Source organism: Crotalus tigris, unplaced genomic scaffold (assembly GCF_016545835.1).
Source record: "Crotalus tigris isolate CLP2741 ecotype Arizona unplaced genomic scaffold, ASM1654583v1 scf7180000017939.2460400, whole genome shotgun sequence".
Classification (NCBI taxonomy): domain Eukaryota; kingdom Metazoa; phylum Chordata; class Lepidosauria; order Squamata; family Viperidae; genus Crotalus; species Crotalus tigris.
Window position 1 is genome coordinate 1,101,439 of NW_024096731.1, and position 24,224 is coordinate 1,125,662.

Here is a 24,224-nt window from a genome sequence, read left to right on the forward strand (position 1 = left end):
TTTTTAAATAAAAAACAAACATATTGTAAATTTCAATAATTCTATTGGAGTAATTTTTACAAAGATAATATCTGCAGTATTTTGCAGAGATTGAATTTAACAAATGTATACATATTTTCCTGGCAAATATAGAAGTGGATTGGGGTTCCCTACTTCTTACTTTTCAGGAGAGTCTAAAGCCCTTGGATTCCATGGTGGTTTCCTATCCCTGTTCCTAACCAAACTATTTAGCACTTTTTGCAAGTCCAGCTAGGTTAAAAACCAAAATGAATAAGGGATCAGGAATTACTAATATCATTATAAATTGAATTTATTATCTGATCTTTCCTCTGAGAGCCAGGTCAGGTGGAATTTGAACCTTGGATATCTCAGTCTTCAGTCTAAAACTTACACCATTGTGATAAATTATCTTACCAAAGAACCCAACTCCTAAGTTGAAGGAAGAATTAACAATTATGTCTTTATGGGTGGGTGTACTCTAATTTTTTTCCTTCAGTAGGCATCTGTTGTTGCTGGGGAAGAGAGAACAGAAACTTACCTTTTGTTGTTAAAATTTCCAGATGTTTGAAAAGTTGTTTGTCTTCATGCTTAAATTCTGTGCTGCTCAAGCAACATAACAGAATGCAGAATTGGAAGGGATCTTGGAGGTCTTCTAGTCCAACTCCCTGTTCAAACAGGAAACCTATACCATTTCAGACAAAATGGTTGTCCAATCTTTTCTTAAAAATCTCCCCAACTCGGAGCACCCACAACTTCTGGAGTCAAGTCATTCCACTGATTAATTGTTCTGTCAGGAAATGTTTCCTTAGTTCTAGGCTGGTTTATAAGTGGATGAAGAAAGAAAGCAAAGAATCTATCTGATTTTGCCCTCCATGGAGTTCCCTGGATAGGATTACTCTGTCTCTTTTGTTGAACAGGAGTGATATGCTTTTGGCTCTGGGCATGTCCACCATTCATATCAGTTTCACATGCCAATAACATGTAAACCTTGACAAATTAATAAGTGGGCTGCATCTCTCAGCTGTCTGTCCGACCTTGGAAAAGAGGTTCTATTAAATGTTGATTGTTTTTCCTGTCTTAAATGTTTTTGGGACAGCTAGTAACATTTCTTTTGTTTCATTTCGTGTTGTTGTTGTTGAGAGTTTTTTGGTTTTTTTGTAATCCCAAGCTAACCAATTTTTCCCAAACATGAATGCTTCTTTCCTCTGCAGTACTGCCCTGGAGGAGAGCTCTTTGATTACATAATTGCAAAGGACCGCTTAGCTGAAGATGAAGCCCGCGTCTTTTTTCGTCAGATTGTAGCTGCAATTGCCTATGTACACAGCCAGGGATACGCTCACAGGGACCTCAAGCCAGTAAGTGTAGACAGCCGACTGTTCCTGGAATAATAAGCCAAATCTACGTTGGCGCCCAGATGGTCTTCACTGCTGGCTGCTGCTTTTATTTCTGTCAGCCTGCAGCCAAAGAACTACATGACAGATTCAAGCCCGTTTATAAAAAGCCTCACTGCCATCACATCTGTTGCTCCCGGGCTGCAGTGGAAATCACAAAATGCCTTCTGAGTTCAAAATTCTTTGATCTGCCACCCATGGACCTCCGAGTTTGACTGCCTAGTCTTTCTTATGAAACTTCTAGCTTTTCCTTGGCTTCTCTCTTGCCTTGCACTTCTCCTTGCCCATTCCTCTTCCTTGTCTGCTTCTTTTACTTTCGCTTAGAGCCTAAAAATCTTTTCTCACTTTTTAAACTAGCCCTCTTTTTGCCTTGGTACATTGTCTTCTCTGCACGCTTCAAACTTTTATTTAATTTCCTCTTCTGTTGTTTCCCCAGTCCAGTGTCTGCTTTGTTGTCTCTCCCTAGAGCAGTTTCTCAACCTTAGCAGCTTCAAGGTGTGCAGACTTCAAATCCCAAAATTTCAATTCTGAGAGTTGGAGTCCACCCGTCTTAAAGTCGCCAAGGTTGAGAAGCACTGCCCTAGAGAAAGACTCATATTTTCTAGACTTCTGACCTTCCAAGACCTCTTCCTACATCTTTACATTCTCTTTTTGCAAGATCTCAAATTTTGGCTAAGCCAGCTATTCAGGGTGTGTTTGTATAGGTGTGCATTTGATTGAGCTGGAGGCTTCCATAGAAGGAGCTACCTTTATTGCCCGTAGAATTACTCTTCTGCTATGCCTCATTGTACTTGTTCCAATCTGTCATTGTTCTTCTTTTAGGAAAACCTGTTGATTGATGCTGAGCATAACTTGAAGTTGATAGACTTTGGGCTCTGTGCAAAACCAAGGGTGAGTATAAGCATAATTTTGCTAGAGTTTCTTTGCCCCCCCAAAATAATAAAGTATCAGACAAGAAGTCTGCAATTTCATCTGCAAACAAATCATACCTGTATTTGCTACTACGTTCTGTTTGGATTCTTCTGTCAAGCCTCGAAGAATACCTTTGCTGTGGCATCCATTACTGCTTCTTAGCTTGCCTACATATTCAGGGGGAGGGGAGGAAAGAATGGAATGCAGGCTTCAGACATCGGGCTGCCAAACTGTGAGAACCAAGATCACTCAAGAATTGTTTACTGAGAACTAAAACACTCCCTTATAATAATTGTCTGACACTTCATTGGACAATGTGACCTGCACTGTTAGGAGGGAGGGAGACGCTATACTTTTAATATACTGATTTTGGCACCAATTAACCAGAGCTGCTTTTCCTTTCATCTGTGCCAAAATGATGTGCTCAATAAAGTTTTGCATTAGAGATTGGATCGTCTCAGCTATGCTTACTTTGTTGGGTTCGTCAGTCGGAACCTTGACATCTTTCCATCATAGCACTCCCACTAATGTCCTGAAGGTCAATCGTCTGTGTGTGACAGAATTTTAGTCTTAGTTTCAACAGAGAATGAGTTTGGCATAATGGTTTAAGGCGCCAGGATAGAAACTGTACAACCGTGAGTTCTAGTCCTGCTTTAGGCACAAAGCCAGCTGGATGACCTTGGGCCAGTCACTTTTTCTCAACCTCCAGAAGCAGGCAAAGGTCATACTACTTTTAAATCTTGCCAGGAAAACTGCAGAGATTTTTCCAAGCAGAGGCCAGCACTGACCTGAAGGCCAAAAAAAAAAAAAAAAATTAAACAACTGATCAAATGCCTAATAGCACAATACAATATTGGTTTAGAATATCTGGATCTGGATCTCAGTCTTCCAAAGCTTTTTTTCTTCCTTACACTTTAAATGTATGCTTTAAAAAAGGCCACAGGGTAGTTATAGAAAGAAAAGTAAAAACAAATTTCTACACCAATTTCAGTCATACCCACATCTTCTTTTTACTCAAATGTAATAACAAACATCTTTTTTAAGAAAAAAACTTGCATTATTTTCCTATGATGGAATCTTTTCTCCATTCTGAATGCACAAAGTTCAGCGGCATCTAAAACCCCAACTTGCACAAGCACTAGCTTCTCATTAGCTGAATTTTGGGTTGCATTAGGCACAGCATGGTCTCAATTTACAATCTGAGTCAAAAATGCCATTATTCAAACGCCCACTAAATGCAACCTGCTTTTATACCGTGCATGCCAGATAAAGACAGCAAACAGACTAAAGATAAATTGTGTCGAGAAGCCTAAGTGTGAGAAGTCATTCTGTTTTTCTCTTAGGAGCTCCGGTATTTAAGCTGGCAAGATCTACTAAATTCAGTTTTCCTACAGAGGTGAAGTGCCCGTTCTGTGTTGCGGATTTTGCTTATTCTTTTTGTTCCTTTCGTAGGGGGGTCTGGATTATCATCTGAACACATGCTGTGGAAGCCCTGCCTATGCAGCACCAGAGTTAATTCAGGGCAAAGCTTATATTGGCTCAGAGGTATTGTCATAGGGCCTGTGGCCTCTACTTTTTATCAGCCTCTCAACTGAACTCTTTCAGATTTTCTTCCCAATGGGACCACTGTATAAATCTAACAATATATACGTTTTAAAAAGGGATAACCTCACGAAGCCATGATTATGTAGAGATAGGGTACTTGTTTCCGCCCCCCCCCCCAAATCTTTTCTTTGGTTACTGGTCACCCTTTTCTGTCCTGCAGCTTTTCTCCCTGTCTTCTCACCTTCAATTGGGACCAGAATTGCTCAGCAAGGGGGTTAAATGAGTCATGCTCAGTTTTGTGACCCCAGTTGTTAAGAGAATTACTACAGTTAAGTCGATCATGCTGTCATTTAATAAATCCAGTCCTGTGACTTTGCTTGGTGGAAATCGGCTGGGAAGGTCACAAACGACAATTACATGACTCCAGGATGTTGCAACCATCACAAATATATGCCAGTTGCCAAGTGCCTGAATTTCGATCACTTGACCATGGGGATGCTGCAACAGTCATAAGTGCAAGGACCTCTTGTAACTCCCTTTTTTCAGTGCCGTTGTAACTTCAGGTGGCCTCTAAATGAATAGTTTGTAATTTGAGGACTACCTGTACTGGAGAGGAGGGCTGACTCAGTTGCCTTCCCGAAGACCTGAAAGCCACCCAGCCCCAATGCTCTTTCCTCTGCATTGATCAAACCCGTATCTGAAATGCATCACGAAGAATTTTTAAAAAGCTGCCGCTTCTTCCATTGACTGGAAAAGAGAGATATTTTTTTTTATGCTAAAAGTGCATATTCTTGTATAATTTCATTGCTTCCATTTTAGGGATGGAGCTGCTTATATTTTAAAATGCAAGTGTGTGTCTATTTACGAAATCATGGCAGACCGCGGCTTTTCTTTAGGTTCTCTGCATGCTGTGTGCTAGATCTGTACTGTGATGGCATACATAGCTGATAATACTGCAGAGTGCTGTGCAAAATCCATCAGGTCTGCAGAGGCTTGGTAGACAACTAGAAGGATGTGGGTGGTGTAAATTAGCTGGAGTGATAGAATTCCTGGTCCTAGAAGACACTTGCCGTTAATGGATTCAGAAATGGATTGGATTCAATCCAAATCTTTGCCTCGTTCTCCTACATTGTCCTGAAATTAAAAATCCCTTTTGAGAGCATACGTACACCTATCAGAAGAGATCCTCCAGTGCTGAATGGATGTGAGAGCCCTCCGGGTTGTTGCAACTGAGGATGGCCACTTCTTCCCCACACTACAGTGGCCGTGTGCCTGAGCCCTCTGAGGGTCTTCCTTCTCCAGCTTTTCCTAAAGAGGAGAAAGGAGACTGGCAGAGCTGGGAGTGGTTCTGCTGCTGCTGACTGAGGTGATGTCTGACTTGGGACATCAAGTCAGCAGAGGTGATATGGCTGCATTAGCCCTTCCCTCAGTTTTTCTTTACCAACTGCTTCTCTTGCCTGTGTCCTTGCCCACAGTTGTGATTTTGGAGCACTTTGGAAACTAGAGAGAAACGCTGAGGTTTGCTGCTTCCCTTTCAAGAATGTGTTGTTTCCCTTCAACATAACTTTTAGCCTTGTTTCCATGCTGATACTATCAACTGTGAACTGCAGACAAAAAAAAAAAAACTGCTTTTCAATGCGGAGATTCTATGACACTTTTAAAAAATGGCAATCATCCACCTCTCTCCAACTCCAACACTAGAGTCTTCCTGTTCACTGGGATGACATGCTCGACATCTTAAATATAGGGCATAGAATTGTTCAACCTTGAGGGCTTAGCCGCCCACTAAGCATCACAAGAGTTTAGCCAGTTTGTTTTTCCAGGTTCCCGGTTGAAAATGACCTGAAAGTTCTCAAAGCTGTTTCACAATTTAGTGGAATGTGATGTTGCCATGCCTTACTTTTTTATCACTCTTATCTCAGGCAGATATCTGGAGCATGGGAGTCCTTCTGTATGCTCTCCTTTGTGGATTTCTACCATTTGACGATGATAACATGATGGCGCTCTACAGGAAAATTGTGGTACGTATCCCATTTTCAGGATCCAGGGCTTTCTGTTGAAACACAGATTTATGGAGTTTTTGTGGGAGAGATCTGTTTCCAAAAGGAGAATTCTGGGCATCTTTGTACTTGCTGATCTTACAAAAAGTTGCTTGGAAGCTCCATAGTGGAATCATCTTACAACTAAAATGCTAATGTTATCTTACTACTCCAAAGTCGTAATAATATTTTAGCACAAGAAGTTCAAATGATCTGTCTCCTCTTCTCACTCCTCATGATGATAGATAGGAGTTATAAACACCCACAGAATCAAATTTGCTTTGGACAATTTCTTCTCTTGCACCCTGGCCTGGTGTGTAATTCCATCTTTTTTCCTGGTAATATTTTCTTGCTTTTTCAGGGGGTTATTGAGAAATGGGAAGATTATGGAATGAAATGAAGGGTACTAGCCTCCTGTAGAGTGGAAAACTTGGTTATTTCTAGACACTGCAGGGTTTTTCTTTAACCTGCCTCTTTTCCTATCTCCCAACTGCCTGTAAAAAGCAAAGATATCCTGGGAAAACAGGCAAAGCTCAGTATTAAAAGACATTAGATTGGGTAGCACGCTGAATATCAGTTGGGATCAATTTTGGGGAGGAAAAGATGCTGAAATGCATTCAGATTCAACCACTTAAAAATGAAGCAGCTGTGACTGTGGGCTCAATTCATATGCCTTGCATGTCTCTTGATTTGCTGTACATCCTGTGATCCATGTACGCAATTGCCTGGATGCTTCGGTTAGTAGTTTTAGCTTCAGCCGAACAATCAAGAGTTCCAGCCGGTGCAAGTCATGTATAGCAGAGGTCCCCAACCTTTTGGGCACCAGGGACCGGTCCCATGGAGAGAGGTTTTTCCGCAGACTGGAGGGTGCCTGGTTTTGTGTGCTGCCTGCATCTTGCGGATGGGGCTTTGCTTGTTTGTGCGGACCAGTTGCCGGCATGCTGCAGCCTGGTACTGGCCCACGGACCGGGGGTTGGGAACCCCTGATGTATAGTAGTAACTTATTATCTGGAGTATTCTTTGTGTTGTTCCCTGATAAGCCCCTTTGACGGGCAGATCCTATGCTGTGGATGCCGATAGTTTCCAGTTCTCTCCCAGAATCATTTGTAATATAGGTAGTCCTTGACTTAAAACAGTTCGTTTAGTGACTGTTTGAAGTTACAACGGCACTGAAAAAATGAACTCATAGCCGTTTTTCAGACTTACGACTATTACAGCATCCCCATGGTCACGTGATCAAAAGTCAGACTCTTGACACCTGACTCGTGTTTATGACAGTTGCCGTGTCCCAGGGTCGTGTGATCACCTTTTGCGATATTCTGACAAGCAAAGCCAGTAGGGAAGCCAGAGTCACTTAACAACTGTGTTACTAATTTAACAACTGCAGTTATTTACTTAACTGTAGCAAGAAAGGTTATAAAATGGGGCAAAACTCATTTAACAACCGTCTTGCCTTAGCAATAGAAATTTTGGGCTCCATTGTGATAATAAGCCAAGGCCTACCTATATATGGAAGACCTTACATGTAGTCCTCGAATTATGACTGCAATTGAGCTCAAAATTTTGGTTGCTAAGCAAGGCGGTTGTTAAGTGAATTTTGCCCCACTTTACAACCTTTTGCCACTGTTGTTAAGTGAATCACTGCAGTTGTTAATGGAATCATGCGGTCGTTAAGCGAATCTGGCTTTCCCCAGGGCCTTTGTTTGTCAGAAGCTATCTGGGAAAGTTACAAATGGTGATCACCTGACTTTGGGACAGTATAACTGTAATAAATACATGCCAGTTGCCAAGCTCCAGAATTTTGATTATGTGACCATGAGGATGCTGCAACAGTTGTGAGAAAACTGGTTGTAAGTCCCTTTTTTCAGTGCCAGTGTAATTTTGAAGTGTACCTAAACAAGTGGTTGTAAGTCAGGGGCTAGCTGTAGCTTCCTGGGGCTTACTGTTAGAGAATTTTAATTTCTCTGTTGGTGAAAAAATAAATCAGAAGCTCTCACAGTTGACTGCATTTAGCTGATTCAAATAAATTTCTTTATATTCATATCAAAATATTTACAATACCATACATTCTTCTTTACAGCAACATAGCTCAATGAAGACTTCTTACAGAGAGATACAGAGACAAACCTGAGACTGAAAATTCAGCTTCTAACACAATACCCTTTTGCACAGACTCAGTAGCACTTTCTTCACATTGGCTGACTGAGTTACCACATGACTCTTCCTGCTCATGAATATTCCAACACTTACTGTATTCAATAACCCCCAATTACTGAATTCATACATTCAGTATATGCTTTAGTATAAACATTACCTGCTTCACAAGAATGGTGACTGGATTTGTACACGATGCTAAACCAAAACAACAAAAGCATATTAAGACTTAACATAGCCAGGCATTGCAAGAGGAAGGCTGTGTTAATCTATGGCAGCCAACAATTGAGAGAGTCTGATATTGACAAGTTTTATGAAAAGGCCTAAGCTTTTGTGAAATTATCTGCTTATGCCTTTTAGTAAAATGTATTAGTCTGAAAAAGATGTTACGAGATTCTTTCTGATTCATAGCTAGATAGCATCATATATGTTGTAGTATAAGAAATATCCCAGGTTGTAAGATTTGTGTCAACATGTTCTCCACATATCGGACCCAGATCTGCTCATACTTAAGCACTAACTAATTCAAAAGTACAGCAGCCTTATCCATCTTAACTAATTGGATGGTAAGCGAAAAAGAGAATCCTTATGGTAATAAAAAAGACAACAATGAGTTCAAAATAGCAAAAATCCTTTTCTATATCATGTTAAATACATTTGTGGAAGATCCTGGAAAAATAAAATTTGATGATAATTTTACAGAAGCCAAAATACAATATTTTTTCTGTTCTCATAAACAGTTGACAATCTAAACCAGTAAAAAGAAACAAATGGAGGTATATTGTGGATGTTCAGTAAATTAATGGGAAAACTTCACAGTTAAATTTTCTGTGTTTTTTTTTAAATGTAGCCATCTTTCATCTTTCAAAATACAGACTGCAATGTATCATTAACTTTTGTTATTTTTTATAAAGCATTTTACATGTGTATGTGTGTACGCATATACACAAACAGAAAGGAAAATTAATTTTAAAAAGGTAAAAGGAGAATACAGGTTTAAAAAGTCCATACTTGTTTTTTCTATCTCCACTCTTTCCAAGTATCTCTTTTGCACCCAGTTTCTTAGCTCACTTTTATACTTTTCTCTAACTGCTGAATTACACGAACAACTTAGATATTTGGAGATTAAATCAGAAAAAGGTCAGACTGTGCTTTCTATGTCAGAAGATTTTAGAGCAGACCACAAAATGATTGATCAATAAGCAGCTTGAAAACAATGCAGTAATAATTAGAAACCAGCATGGATTTTACCAATAATTTTTCATTGTTTAACTGGGCATCTTTTTCTGTTGCTTTAGGAAATGCAGTAGACATAGGATGTCTTTAGCAAAGTATTTGACAAAATACTCTGTGAGATTCTCATTAGCAAACTAGCTATGGGCTCGATGGTGTGGCAATTAAGTAGAAACATAGCTTGTTCACATAGGACTTAAAGAGTGCTCATCGGTTATTTCTTTTCTAAAGTTGAGGTATCAGGCAGGGTGCTTTGAAATCTTATTATGGGCCTAATGCTCTTTAACTCATTTATTTGTAGTTAAGGATCAATACATAAGGTACATGAGAGAGAAAAGTCAATCAAATGAAAATAAGTAACAATATGTGTGGGTCTGCCCAATTGCACTCAGTGTTAATATATTTAAATGATGTTAAAGAAGAAATAAAGCGAACACTCATGAATTTGTGAATGATGTAAAATTGGAAAAACAGTTCATGCAACTGTAATCTCTTTTTTTTTCTACAGAGGGGGAAATATGATGTCACCAAATGGCTTTCACCTGGCAGTATCCTGCTTCTGCAACAGATGTTGCAGGTAAGTCTCAGACCCAAGAAAAGGTCTCACTGGATCACAGACATTTCCATACTCAGTTCAACTCTTCCACTCTGCTTCTGTCAATCTTTTATTACAATGATGCCCTTCCATTGTTCTGTTAATCTACAGCTAGTATTGAGGTACTCTGCCTTTGAATATGGAAGTTCTATTACACTATTGTAGCTAAAAGTCAGCAGACCCATTTCCTGTACAGTTGTTCAACTAGCTCAGATAGAATAATTTACCTCAGAGAGCAAAACCATTCAGGCCTCAAGAATAAGTGCTATAATGCCTGAAAAACTATGGATGCTGGTCTTAACAGCACTGACCTCTCTTAGTTGCTGGTCAGTGCGGTGATATCTTTTCTAATCCCTATGCAAGTAGTCCTCAAGTTACGACCACAACTGAGCCCAGAATTTATGCTGCTAAGTGAGAAATTTGTTCAGTGAGTTTTGCCCCATGTTACGACTTTTCTTGCCACAGTTCTTAAGTGAATCACTGCAATTGTTAAATTAGTAACACGGTTGTTAAGTGAATCGGGCTTCCCCCATTGACTTTGCTTGTCAGAAGGTTGCAAAAGCTGATCACATGACCCCAGGACACTGCCACCGTCATAAATATGAACCAGTTATCAAGCATCTGAATGTAAATCACATGACTATGGGGATGCTGTAGTATAGATTAAGTGTGAAAAATGGCCATAAGTCAATTTTTTTCAGTGTTGTCGTAACTTGAATGGTCACTAAACAAACTGTTGTAAGTCAGACTACCTGTATCTATCAGTTGTCTATATTTTAACTTGTATTTCTTTTCTTGACCACTAGGTGGACCCAAAGAAACGGATTATGGTGAAGCATCTTTTAAATCATCCCTGGCTCATGCAGGGCTATTCCTTTGGTGTCCTGTGGCAAAGTAAATATCCAGTGAGTTGATTAATTTTACATTAATGAGAGCATATCTAGGAAAACCTAGGTTGATGTGATTAGTCAATGCTTTAACCACCAATTGCAAAGGAAACTTACTATTAAAAATTTTTGGGTTAAGAACTTAAACATTCTGAATAACATGATAGGTACCATGCTATTCTTGTATGGAAAATTCTCTGCTGAGCAATCTTGTACCTCTGAGTTTCTAGGGCAAAATCAAGAGACACCGTTATTCTAGCAGTTGCTATTACAATTTGTCAAAATGTACATGACACTTGGATTTGGGGAAGAGCAATATAAAGTACTCACTTCAGCTATGGCTTTCTTTTATATCTAATACTAGACTATTTAATATAATTTAAAAGCTATTCAATACCAATCAAACTGGGCAGTTGTCAAAATAAATGTTTTTTCCCCGTGAACATTTCCCTGGCCCTGATTCTCTGAAGACATAATTGGTAGGAAAGTGCCTTCCATTCCAGATTAGATTGCTTGGCCTGCATTATCTATTCTGATTAACACACATTATCCTGGACAGTAAGCACAGATCTTAAGAAGGCTCTCAGAAGACTGTGGGGTGAGTCATTTGGATAGGCCACTTGAAATTAAGGACTTTATCCTACTGCTCTCCTGTGCCCCCCCCAAACCCCCCCCCCTCAGTGTTTACCTCCTCTTACCTGTCAGAACTGGCATTCTTGGCTTTCTCTAGCTCTCCCACTTCAAAATACACCCCCCCCCCAAAAAAAACATGTATGTTTGGACACAGGCTGAACACATGTTTCAGTCCAGACACAGATCACTAAAAGTGAATTGTTCCATGCACAAAATGTTTTGCACCTCCATGTTTAGAACATAAGTACTCTAGTTTTCTTGGTTTGCGGACCGGAGGTGGGTGGGGAGAGGGGATGTTGCTGTACAAATGGCCAGCGTGCACATGCATGCAGCTCCATTTGCATGAGTGGCGTGCACACACGCCTGCCACTCAGCAAATGGAGCATGCACACATGCACTCGCCCATTGGTCACACAACTGAGGATGTGTGTGTGCATGCTCATCGGCTGTTTCCGTGGCCCGACTGCAAACCCCTCAGGACTCACTAGTGGACCACGGCCCACAGGTTGGGGACTCCTGCTCTAGTATGAAAATGACCTGGATAATTGTTCTGAGAACTTATCAGTGCATCTAATATTCATCTTCTCTTCTACATGGGAAATGGATTAAATGAAAAACCAATACTTCCTGCTATCCATTAAGTTTCACTCTTTCTCAGTTGTGGAACTTTTTAAGTTTACTTTGTGCTTACCTTCAAGTATTTAAATTGATTTTGTTTCTATGCATTAGCAGCTCTGTTTCTTTGTTCTTATTTGCTGTGTTTGGTGTCATATTTTTTTTAAAAAAGCTTCTATATTTACAAATATTAATTGCAATATATAAATGTTTCCCCTCCCAGCTTGGGTGCCTTGATGAAGATTGCATAACAGAACTTTCTGTGTTTCATAAATGTAGCAGGGAAAGAATGGCAGAAGTAATCTCAGAGGTAATATTTGTTTTTAATAACTGTTGGAGAGTCTAGGAGAGTAAAAATGCATGTTCCTGTATATAAAGCTTGATACTCAGAGCTGACATATTAGTTTAAACATGTAAATATATTTGTGACTGTAAATACTTAATTAGGAGCCTTTTCTGGGTGTTCTGAAAATGTATAATGTTCCGTATACAGTTACTACCCTTGCTCAAAACTCATGATTTCCAAAGAGTACCCTTAGAAACTTGTTTGGGGATCCCCCATGTCACCTGTTAAATATCCATTTATTGGGCACAGCAACTGGGTGGAAAGTTTGGAATCCATTTCAGATTGCATTCTTTGCTCCACAGATCAGTATTGAAATTAAAGGCTCAAATTAGGAATTTAAGAATCTGTGATCAGTTCCTTCTTGCACGAACAGCTTCTGGTCCAGTCTCTACTCTGCTTTTGTTCTTTTTGTAGGTATCTCCAAACAGCCATATTCGAAGTAGTTTACAGTAGGGGTCCCCAACCTGTGGCCTCTTCACAGCCAGGCTGTGTGAGCGGTGGGCTGGTGCGCACGCAGCCCGACTTATGCAAGCAGCTGGTGCTTGCAGCCCCACCTGCATGAGCAGCCGGTGCTTGAAGTCCTGCCCCCACGAACAGCAGGCACCCGCCGCTCACACAAATGAAGCTGTGTGCGCTCATACCTACCCCTCTCACAAAGCCACCCCTTCTTCCCCCCTCCCCCCATGCCAGGCCATCAACCCGGAAAGGTTAGGGAATGCTGGTTTACAGCTCCTAGATTACAATATCAAGATTACAACAGTATGAACACAGCAACCATAAACCTGTAATCCAAAACCAAAGTCTATTAAACCACACAGAGTCATTCTGATTGCAGCAGCATAGAAACATGTTTATAAATACCATGGTCTTTCTCCCCACATATTCAGGCCTCACGACCCTTGGAAGGAACATCATAATTCTGTTTATTCCCCCATTCGATGATGGGAAAGCCAGATTATTATTGCTGTGTGAAATCCCGATAGAAAATGGGGTAGGCTATTCTAGAGGTGGCTGGGCCACCACCAATCAGGCTCACCCTTGGGATTCTGGTGATAGCCGTCCTTCAGAGGTGGAACCTATAACATGCCCTTCAACTACCTCAGTGGAAGGGAAAATTCTATCCAGTGTAGGCAATCTTAAAGATATCCAGCAACTAAGTTATATATAACTTTAAAGGTAATGACCAGAACTTTGAATTGCACTCAGAAGCTAATTAGCTTCGCAATGGAAGCAGCTACTGCAGAAAAGGTGTCAGGTGGGCAAACTAACCGAGCCCATAACTACCCAAGTGTGCTGCATTATGGGCCAGCATAGCTTCCGAATGGTCCTCAAGGGCAGTCTCATGTAGAGCAGGTTGCCATAATCCATCTGTAAACCCATCAGGTTTTCACCTGAACCAGAACATTGCAATTTAAACCAATCATGGCCTAGCTGGCTTGATACAATCTGTTATGAGTTCCGGGCTGCAGGCCAGACATTCACATCTGGCCATCTTATAGTCCAGACAGGTACAGACAGACATAGAATTCACATTTTCATGAAATAGGTAGGTTCTCTTTCATGTATACAAAAAGCTGTCCCAGCCCCTTCCTCTGTTTTGGGTATGGAAAAAGCAAAACTGGTTGCTGGACCAAAGCTAGATTAAGAGGAGATTAACATTGTTTCCAAGAGTCTCAATTGGAATTTGCAATCTAAGGGGAAAAATCCAGGAAGACTCAAGAAGAGGAACATATACTTGAGGTAGGACTTCTGAAGGAAAAGAGAAGGAATTGGTTTTGGTGTTTGTGTTCTAAAAATCTCCTATCATTTCCCTGCGCAAGCTCAGTAATTGTATGAACTTATGCATCAAGTAATAATTCCTCTTTTCTGTGATTTGAAATAATAATTAAAATCCCACTCAAAGATCTTTACAGTGAACTATTTTTTATTTGTAGCCAGCACCATCTTGTGGCCTGCCTAGAGCATTGTCTTTTCTTTTACAATTCTCTTTTAAAACTGCTTTTCCCCCTATGGTCTGGACTGCTCTATTTATTTCCCTCAACCCGGAATGTTGGTTTAATGTCTAAAACTTAAAATAGTGGCACAGGTTCTGCTAAACTTTAGATGTATATAAAGTTTGATTTTGCTTTTGATGGGGCTGAGCCTCGCGTACTGACAATGTATGGTCAAGAGATAGTGCTAAGGTCTTCTCTTTTCTGTTTCAAACTCTTTGCCTTTTAAAGATGCTTTCTATGTCTGTTGTAATGAAATGCTGCATTTTCTGCAGAGGATTCTGGTTAGAGAGGCTGTCTGTTCATTTGAGATGCTACTCAGGCTTGTTAGCTTACAGAGGACATTAAGAGCACTCTTTAGACCAGACATGTCAAACACAAGGCCCGGGGGCCAGATGCGGCCCGCAAAGTGGTTTCATGTGGCCTGCGAAGCCATCCTGAAAACAGTGAGGGAACAGCCCCTGCTGCCTTGGCCCTGGCCCAGGCTATCCGGGAGCCAATGTACAATTTTGTGGTGGCCATCTATGCTGAAACGCATTCAGTTCCAGAAGGCTGTCTACAAACAGCAAGGAACCAGCCTCTGCTGTGTCGGCTCCGCCTGGGGAGGTGTCACTCTTTGTGAGGAATGAAGAAATGGACCATGCCTTGGCGCTTGCCCCGATCCCACCCCCTTCTGCCAGAGACCCTCAGATCTGTCCCACTCCTGCCCAGACCTCCACTGGCACCCTTGACGCGAACAATGTAGAGCTGGCCATGCCCACCCAGTAGGCCATACCCACTCCATCCACGCCCACCCAGTAGGCTGCACCCACCCTGGCCACCCCCACCCGGCCCCCCCAAGGGCAACGGCAATGCTGATGCGGCCCTCAATGAAATTGAGTTTGACACCCCTGCTTTAGACTTTAGAATACGCCAAGGACTCTTTTTCATCTATATTGCTAGAAATGGATGATAGTGATGGGTACGCCTTGCCCCGATACTGATCCCATTGTTGAGAAAACAGTCTGGTTTTTTCTTGTTGAGTTTTTTGCAAATATATACTCCATCGCTGGTATGCGGGCACTAAATTTCATATCCCTTCGGAAAATCGTGCTAACCTAAATTCTTAACTACTCAGGCTTCATCTTCATGGCAATCAGCTGCTTATTTCATGGTAAAAAGTTGCATATTTCATGGCAGATTGATTTGAAAAATACGGACTGTTTTATGATTATGAAATTAAAGCTAAAGAGGCTAGAGACAAGACATGAACCTCACAGATTTTATGATCATGAGGTAGGGGTGGAATTAATGAGAGTTTTAATTCGGCTAAAAGTATCTAAACGAGCAAACGCATGTTTGTATATGAGGGACCAAGATTGGGGATAGGAAATTATGTAAAATTCTGTGATTTAACTGAAAGACTGCAGAGTAATAAAGCAACCTTGGCTTTTGAGGCAGGTCACAGATTCAAATTCTGAATGTCTCTTTCTGGTAAGGGGGGGAGTTAACTGGAGGGGGTTTGAAGTGTGGGACATTTTGCTCACAACCTGGCTGTCTGTCTTATCAAGGAAGAAGAATGACACGCGGCATGCATTTAACTGAAAAAAGCTTAAAAGTCTGAAATGCAAGTTCTGCTAAGGTTTCCTAGTGAGTTTTGAGCAAATTGTTTTTTTCTAGAAACAAGTAACCAGAATGTATGTTTTTTTTATTAGTGGAAATATGATAATGTATCTGCAACATACCTATTGCTGCAGTACAAGAAGACTCATGGTAAACCTGTTCGCCTTAGGATTCCTTCTCTGGCAGGAGAATGTATGAGCATCACACCATCCAGAGAAGGGAAAGTATGTATCTGTTTTTTACTGATATCTATTTTGCCGGTATTCAAATAATAATTACCACGGGGAGGGAAAACTCCAGTGTCTGCAATGTGGCTTGATAATGCCCTGAACTGCAAACCACTAAGCCTGCCACATATTCAGTTTAATTCATAGCTTAGCAAATCTCACTGTAAAATATACAATACAGGGCATTGTAGAAGGCTCCAGATACTGCTGTATTAAAGCTAAGCTATTTTAAGTCTTTTTGTGTGTATGTGTGGCTTTGAGCCATTGTTGATTCCTTACAAGTGCCGGGATGAGTCCTTGCATTTTGGGACAAAATCTGAGAAGTAGTTTGCCTTTTCTTGCTTCCTAGGCCAGAGAAAGAGAGATCACGTAGCTGGGTTTGTGCCTAAGGAAGGAGTAGAACTAATGATCTGCTGATTTTTGCCTACTGTCTTAACCACTATGCCAGAATGACTTCTGTTTTAAATCTTGGCAAGGTCAAAAAAGTAAACCGTTTGATAGTATTGTTTCTTTCAAGTTGGACAACAAGGGAGTTATAATTCTCTATGTACAGGGCAAATATCTCACTACACAATCCATCCATCCTGATCAAATAGGCTTTACTGAAATAATTTGTAGTATATAAAAATGGGAAGTGGATGAGAATAGTATATAGCAGTGGTGGCGAACCTATGGCACGCATGCCAGAGGCGGCACTCAGAGCCCTCTCTGTGGGCACACACACCGCCACCATTAGCAGCTCGCGCAGCTCCATTAGGCCGCCCCCGCCCGGAGCAGCAGCTCTGCCCAGCACAAAGCAGGCAAAACGGCTGGCTAGCAATCTCAAGTAGAGGTGTTAGAACGTCGAGGTGGCCATGCCTACCTGGCCATACCCATCCAGTCTGCTGTAACCACCCTGGCCACGCCCACCCAGTGGGCCACACACCTCACCCTCCCTGAGGGAACCACAATACTGATGTGGCCCTGGCACTTTGCAATAAATAAGTGGGTTTTGGGTTGCGGTTTGGGCACTTGGTCTCTAAAAGGTTTGACATCACTGGTATATAGGCTCCTTGTTAACAACAGAAATATTCCAAGTGTATGCAGTTAAATCCCCTTTTTTAACTATACTGAAGCCAAAGTGCCAGGCTGGATTATTGTGCCAAGGAACCTTCAGAATCAACCATAGGCACTTGTGGATTTGCCTCTTATCTATATGTTACTTCTGAAACAATTCTTTGTTCCAGATAAAAAAGGCCCTGAGTTATGAAGATGCTCCAGACAATAAAGAACTGCCCTATGTATTTGGATCCATGGAATTTCTAACATCTTTTGATGAAGCTCACTATATGTTAGGAAATACACCCAGACCTAAGCAGGTATCTATAAATGTTGACCTTTTATTCTAATTTATTTTCTCAGCAGTGTATTTAAGCCATGTCTAGCTTTCTGAATTCTAGCAGCTGGGTACTCTGTGTTCTCTGAAATGGACCCCTGCAACTAATAATGCTAATTAATAGCACTGATACAGAGGTAACTTGTTTATCAGTGGAAATGGAACTTGAGCTTGTCCAATAAATAGATTGCTCTAGCATCTAGGATTTATCAATAGATAAATTTATTATGTTCTTCACATGAAATTGGAAAGCCTTTGTTTGAATATTTTTATTTATTTATTTTAAGAATCTAATGTTCCAGGATGGGGGAGAGTTCAGTTCACCGTTACTTTCTATGCCCAAGAGAGGAGCATCAAAGAAACGTGCCAACAAAGAGAATGCCAGTGCTCCAGCTGCGCAGGCAGAGCCCTTTGTGCTTCCTCCACCCAAGACGTCTTCCTGGTCCATGACTGAGAAACAAGTGTTGACAACTCCCAATTATGCTCTTCCACCTGAGGGTATGATTTGTAACTCTAGAGAATGGATTGAAATGAGAAGCTTTGAGTTGGCTAGATGGGTTTGTGGACTTGAGAACAAGCTATAGGCTGACCTACAGCCTACTTATCCTGAGGCTACTATTGAAAATGGCATCCTTATGTTGAGTCTTCATGGGGAGTGTACATGTTATTTAAGTACTAGGTCGATGCAATCATTTTATCTAATGTACTAATCTAATCATTTCTTTCAAATTTATTTTCAACACACAAAAGACTTATTTATTTCAATTTCGCTTTCTTGTAAAATACACAAAACAGCTTCTTTTTTTTGTAAAAGTTTTATTGTTTTTTTACAATAACATCCTTAGTGCCTCGTGTACAGCATGTTGTCTTGGTTCATAATTTTTTTAGAAAAAAATATACTATTAATAATAATTAATAAACAATTAATAGTAATTAATTTTTATATTTCCATAGTTAGTATATCAATTGTAAATATATTTCCTAGATCTTCTCTTCACCCAATGATATTCTCCTTCTATAACATTAAACAAATATAATTTCTAATATTTGACATTTTCCATATTTAAATGATTAAGTAAAAGCATTTTCTTCTATATTTATACCAACAGTAGTAGTGTCCTTATATGGCATCTTTTTTCCAGCTTATGTTATTTTTATAAGAATCATCTTATTGATTTACCATATATCTTATTTTTATAAATCTTGTCTAAGCTCAATTTCTCCATAATATTCAAACAATTCTTATCAATCATATTTTCCCAGTATTTAACATCTAAATTTTCCCTTTAAATATATCATCCCAGTATTTTCATATTTCACATATTATAGAAATACTATACTACTTATATATCATAACATCTTTGTAGTCAGATTATATTTCACTTCTATTTGTAGAAATTAGTTAAATCACTATATATCCTTTTTTTCAGAATTCTTATTAAGCCTAATTTCCCCTCAATATTTCAATCTTTTAACTCTAAATCTTTTCAAACTTTAAAATTCAAAATTTTCTTTCATTTACAACATCCTTATATTTTTAAATTTTGTATCTTATCAAAAAAATACTAATTACTTGTATCTCTTATCCCACTTATTCTAAAGTCCCTTTATAACCAAAGTTATTTATTTACATAGCCATATTCAAACAGGTGTTTACTCATATAATATTCCATGTAGTAGGGCGAATCTAGTCTCTTCGGCCTGTCTCTAATCTTCTTCCTTTGCCAAATTGTTTTCCAAATTAATATTTTCAACTTGTTCAGTTCTTGTATTTTTGTAGTTATTGTTAGGAGTAGAGGATACATAGTAGATAAGATGTGTGCTTTTTGTCTCCCAAATAATGATTCTCCTAGCATGTCCATAGACAGTTCTGCATATTGTCAAAAACAAGAATATTCAATATTTGCAGCGTTGACATCCATTTTATTAAGTCTTCTTCTCAGGTTTGTTTTGATGTTCTAATGCGTAAGGTATCTTTTCCATATTTATCGTTGTCTCCAAGTCTTGTAAGTTTTTTCTTGTTTGTATTAAGGTATAATTCTCTTCAATTGTAACTTCGCCAGTCAAATCATTTTTTTCTAGTTCACATTCTATTTTCTGGATTGTTTGTTCATTCTTTACCATCATTCTTTGAATGTTTTTTTTATTGTAGATTTAAGTTAAAAGTATATTTACTTATAGTATCAAAATTATATTTAATCTTCTCGTCGTTTAAGTTTATTGTAGTTTGTATCTGTCATAGCATTACATAAATTTCATCTTGGAAAGTGTCTGTCTTGAAGTGTTTCTAAAGGTCTTTGATCTTTCAAGCTAAATCTTTCAGGAATATAAATTAGATGTGGTTTTCTATCATTTTTTGATGAGTGTGTCATATCCATATTGTCTCTCCCTTTCGAGTAGTCCATTATAAATGCCATAGTCTCTATAGTTAGCCTTGTCCAACTCAACATTCATACAGTCCAGTTTTGTATAGTTCTTGTTGTTATATATAATTTTTGTAATCCACTGTAATTTTCAGTTGTCAAAGTTTCAGTAAAGTCAATGTTTTGTAACAATTCTTTTCTTTCAGGAGTTAATTGTCAATTCAATATAATTAACCAGCTTAAATCCTTCCTGTAGCTTCCCTTCTCAATACTTTATCATAGATCAAAGTTTTTAAACAGTTCATAAATTTAAATCACAATCAGAACATTTCTTTCCCTTTAAACACTTTCCAATCTTGTAGCCGGCCTGATATACAATCTCTTCTCTGTTCCTTAGCAACTATCTTCTTGAAGGTTATTAAAGTTCATGGGAATAGATTTGTTATTCTTTGTTTCTGGGCCTTATCTTTAGTATGCTATACTCTCCTTGTCCACTAGATGTCAGCAAATATTTATTTTCCAGCTTGTCCAGACAAAAAGTTCTTATTTTTCTTTTTCTATGTAGTTCAATCAAAATCCTTTAGAATATAATCTTAGCAGTTTGTTTTAGTTTCTAAGTTTGATCAGATTATAGTATTTTGAATTTAATTTTATTAACGTTCTTTTCTCCTTAAAGGTTAATTCGCTGCTTCCGTCTATGGGAGAATGGGAATGTAATCCCCTCCCCTCACTTTTGGAAGTTGTTTGCTTTGGGGATTTTTCCCAGGGACTAGTTGTAAAATAAGGGAGAGAAGATCAAATACTCTCACTGGTTCCAAGCACGCTATTTACCGTTATCCTTGGCAGTGCTCTTGGACTTCGGCTGCAGTAGCTTGGGCTAGACGCTGGCATGCGGCTAGCCTTTCTTCTGTCGCATTCGGAGGGCTTTTCCCGGATCAAACCAAGCAATTGCTGTCGCTTTGTGATCAGTGGGGCACCCCTCCTTCATGGTCACCTCTCCGGGGCAACTTTGGACCCATCTAGGGTCCTCCCGGAAGGGCTAAATTAGCCATGGGGAGCGGAGGTCCACTCATGCAGCCATGCGCAACGAGCGCAAACCGGAAGTCCCAAAACAGCTTCTTTTAACCCTCCTTTCAAACCAGACAGTGCACTGAAGCCAGTCATGTCTTCCCCTTCCCCTCCATTTTAAGTTAATTTTTAACTTACATCTTTATTCATTTTTCTTCTGGGATCAAGTGTTCTTTGTTAACTTAAAACTAACTTTTGTAAGCTAATAGGCCTGGGTATAAAAGGAATAATTATCTTTCTAGACATACTAATTCAAACTTGAATGGTTCTTGCAGGGAAAAATCCAGCCGCCCAAGCAATGCCAATAAATACTCCTATTAAAGCAGATGAGCTGACAGCCGGCGTCATTAGCCCCGAGAGAAGGTAAATGTCCAGCAGTTATTCCAGTCTTAATCCTTATATTCATAAGAAAAGTGCTTTTTTGCCATGTATCAGAGCTGGCTGCATTAAATCTATTTAAATCCTTTCTTACATTTACCAACAAATATTAAAAGGCTGTGGGCCTTTTTTAAAAACATTACACACTTCAGCAGTCTTGGATGCATTCCTATTTTTCATAATTAAAATTCACTTTTGTGCCCCCAGAGAATTGGAACACATATATAGTTCTCTCTCAAAATCCCAAATGTCTGTTGTGCAGCAAGCCCTCCTTTTTTTTACTGTTGTTAATTTCGTCCTCCTACACACTTCCTGCTATTGAAACAGAAATGGAAGATCCATTGTTGCTGTAGCTGAAGTGAGCAGCATTAAATCTACTCACCTTCATGCTGTCTCTCATTGTGACAGGTGCCATTCAGTGGAGCTGGACTTAAATCAGATGCATCTGGAAAATGGCCAAAAAAGAAAAGGAGCCAAAATGTTTGGGAGCCTTGAAAGGGGCTTGGATAAAATGATTACAATGCTTACCCCCAGTAAAAGGAAAGGTTCAGCTAAAGAAGGCCCCAGGAAGTTAAAGGTATATTTGTCAATCAGACTAATTCAGATGAAATGGGTTGCGGGGATCAAGGGAAGCAATTGATGCCAATCCTTGTTTTGGCTGCAGATCCCCAAATATGAAACTGGCTCTTCCAAGAGAAATGAAGCATTTTATCTGAGAATAAAACAAGACCCATCTGACTGCTGACACACAATCTTTAAAAATACAGTTGGGTGGTTTCTTGTATCTTAGGTTAGCTAGCTTGAAGGATTTTGGATCCGTGAACCCAGCCTTTGCCGATTTGCAGGCTTGGAATAACTACCCCATCACAGATTAAGCAGACTTTGCATATCAAATGCAGAGCAAAGTTACCTGGTTTTCCAAAGGTTTTCTCAGGATGCCCCTGGGAAAATTAACTGTTTTTCACATGGCCAGTAGGCTTTAGCATTTTCATTGTTGAAAGTCAAAATTTGGAGGGCAAAAATGCAGATTTAAATTCAAATATGTTGTGCTTATTTTTTTTTCTTCACCTTCTGAAAGAATGCAGCAAATGATCTGGCTTCTGAACAAAGTTAGAGATAATTATCTATTACCTCTCATACAAAAAGCAGTATACCTCTCAATATCAGTTCCTAATAGGAATGTTCTATTTTGATTATATTCTGTTAAGTTGGCTTCTAAGGGGCATTTAGTTTGCAACAGTGCTTTTTTTGTTTTTTTTAAAAAAAAAGGTGCCGGAACTCACACACATTATACAACCCGCCTTGCCTACCCTACAAGGCTCCATCCCAAAAAGGTGCCAGAACTCTGTTCTGGGCATTCTATGAGAAAAAAAGCCCTGGTTGGCACTATGGAAACAGAATGCTGATCTCAGTAGGTTTTTGATTTGATCCAATTCTAGTGCATTTATATTTTCAAGTTCCTAACTTAAATACAGGAAATTATCTCAGAAGGATTTTCCACATGTTAGTTTGATCTTAATATACAGTACATAAGAACATATATATGTCTGTGTATGTATGTATGTATGTATGTATGTATGTATGTATGTATGTATATAACGTGTCAGAATATCTTGCTGTGCGAAATAATCCTTTATTAAATATGTTTTCCCTTAGGCTCACTACAATGTGACATTGACTAACTTAATAAATCCGGATGAGTTGCTACAGGAAATAATTGCTGTCCTTCCAAAAAAACAAGTTGAATATGTACAGAAAGGGTAAGTAGGCTAAATATTATTGAGCTCTGCCCTTGATAGCGATAGTTTGTCCAGGATCTGTGTCAAGAATTGCTTGATGCCAAACTTTTGTTTAATGGCATATTCTTCAGAAAAATATTTCCTGAAATATCAACATTCCAGGTCTGAAGCTGCTCGTTTTGTCCTGTGTGGCAGATAAAAACAATCCGTTATGGCTTTCTTGTGTCTTAATGGTGCTTATTGGTTTTTCAAGAGAGTTGAATCATTCTTGAAAATAAAAGCTTCCTGAAAATAAAAACCTATGGGGATTTTTTTTTTTTTTTTTTGTGGTAAAAAATTTGCTGGTCAGTGGCTTCACTTGCTTTTCTTTGCTTTTCACAGCTATAAACTGAAGTGTCAAACCCAGTCAGACTACGGCAAAGTGACAATGCAGTTTGAATTGGAGATTTGCCAGCTAAGCAAACCTGAAGTCATGGGCATTAGAAGGCAACGGTTGAAGGGTGATGCCTGGGTCTACAAAAGACTAGTGGAAGACATCCTGTCAAGCTGCAAGTTATAGATCTCCCAGTTCGTTACGAATATACAGACGGTTTTATCTATCCCAGCCATGCTTATTTCAACCTATTTAGTATGTTTGGTTTTAAATAGAAACTCTTTTGTCAATAAATATGGCCTACCATGTCTTTGTCTTCACTTGGTCTTTTTATGCATTAATGTGATCTTTGTTTAATGGAATGTGTGGATGAACTTGGGGATCTAGAGGAAGAAATGCCTAGAAAACAATCAGAGGCAGGAGCAGCTAAATGGTCAGAGGAAGAAACTTAGGAAGGACCCTTCCCTTAAGGCAGTGGTTCTCAACCTTCCTAATGCTGCGATCCTTTAATACAGTTCCTCATGTTATGGTGACCCCCAACCCTAAGGGCTCTCCAAGCACGCACCGCCGCCGCCCACTCACCTGCTGCACCCGGAGCTCAGCATGCCTCGCCTGTCCTCGTCTCACTTCCGAAAGTCGCCGGCCTGCCCGGCTCCAGCTGGCTGGGGGGGGGGGCAGGAAGGCCACTCCGCCCAGCCTGGTTGGAGAAGCGCCCAGACAGGGAGAGAGAGTGAGAGCCAAGAGGGCGACAGTGCCGG

The 24,224-nt window shown here is 39.7% G+C and overlaps 1 protein-coding gene across 2 annotated transcripts in view; it reads left to right on the plus strand.

Annotated features, from left to right (window-relative positions):
* Window positions 1–23,774, plus strand: part of MELK (maternal embryonic leucine zipper kinase) — a 40,160-nt gene extending 16,386 nt beyond the window's left edge. Inside the window, exons 5-18 of one of the 2 annotated variants that reach the window (XM_039344810.1) lie at window positions 1,212–1,355; window positions 2,214–2,282; window positions 3,756–3,848; window positions 5,771–5,869; window positions 9,783–9,851; window positions 10,676–10,774; window positions 12,228–12,314; window positions 16,036–16,167; window positions 17,397–17,528; window positions 17,833–18,043; window positions 21,252–21,339; window positions 21,763–21,931; window positions 23,011–23,114; window positions 23,475–23,774. In XM_039344810.1, the coding sequence (XP_039200744.1) occupies window positions 1,212–1,355; window positions 2,214–2,282; window positions 3,756–3,848; window positions 5,771–5,869; window positions 9,783–9,851; window positions 10,676–10,774; window positions 12,228–12,314; window positions 16,036–16,167; window positions 17,397–17,528; window positions 17,833–18,043; window positions 21,252–21,339; window positions 21,763–21,931; window positions 23,011–23,114; window positions 23,475–23,652 (1,674 nt within the window). In that variant the 3' untranslated portion in view covers window positions 23,653–23,774. The remainder of the gene's footprint in view (window positions 1–1,211; window positions 1,356–2,213; window positions 2,283–3,755; window positions 3,849–5,770; window positions 5,870–9,782; window positions 9,852–10,675; window positions 10,775–12,227; window positions 12,315–16,035; window positions 16,168–17,396; window positions 17,529–17,832; window positions 18,044–21,251; window positions 21,340–21,762; window positions 21,932–23,010; window positions 23,115–23,474) is intronic. The other variant, XM_039344811.1, reaches the window with a different exon arrangement.
* The last annotated feature ends 450 nt before the right edge of the window (window positions 23,775–24,224 follow it).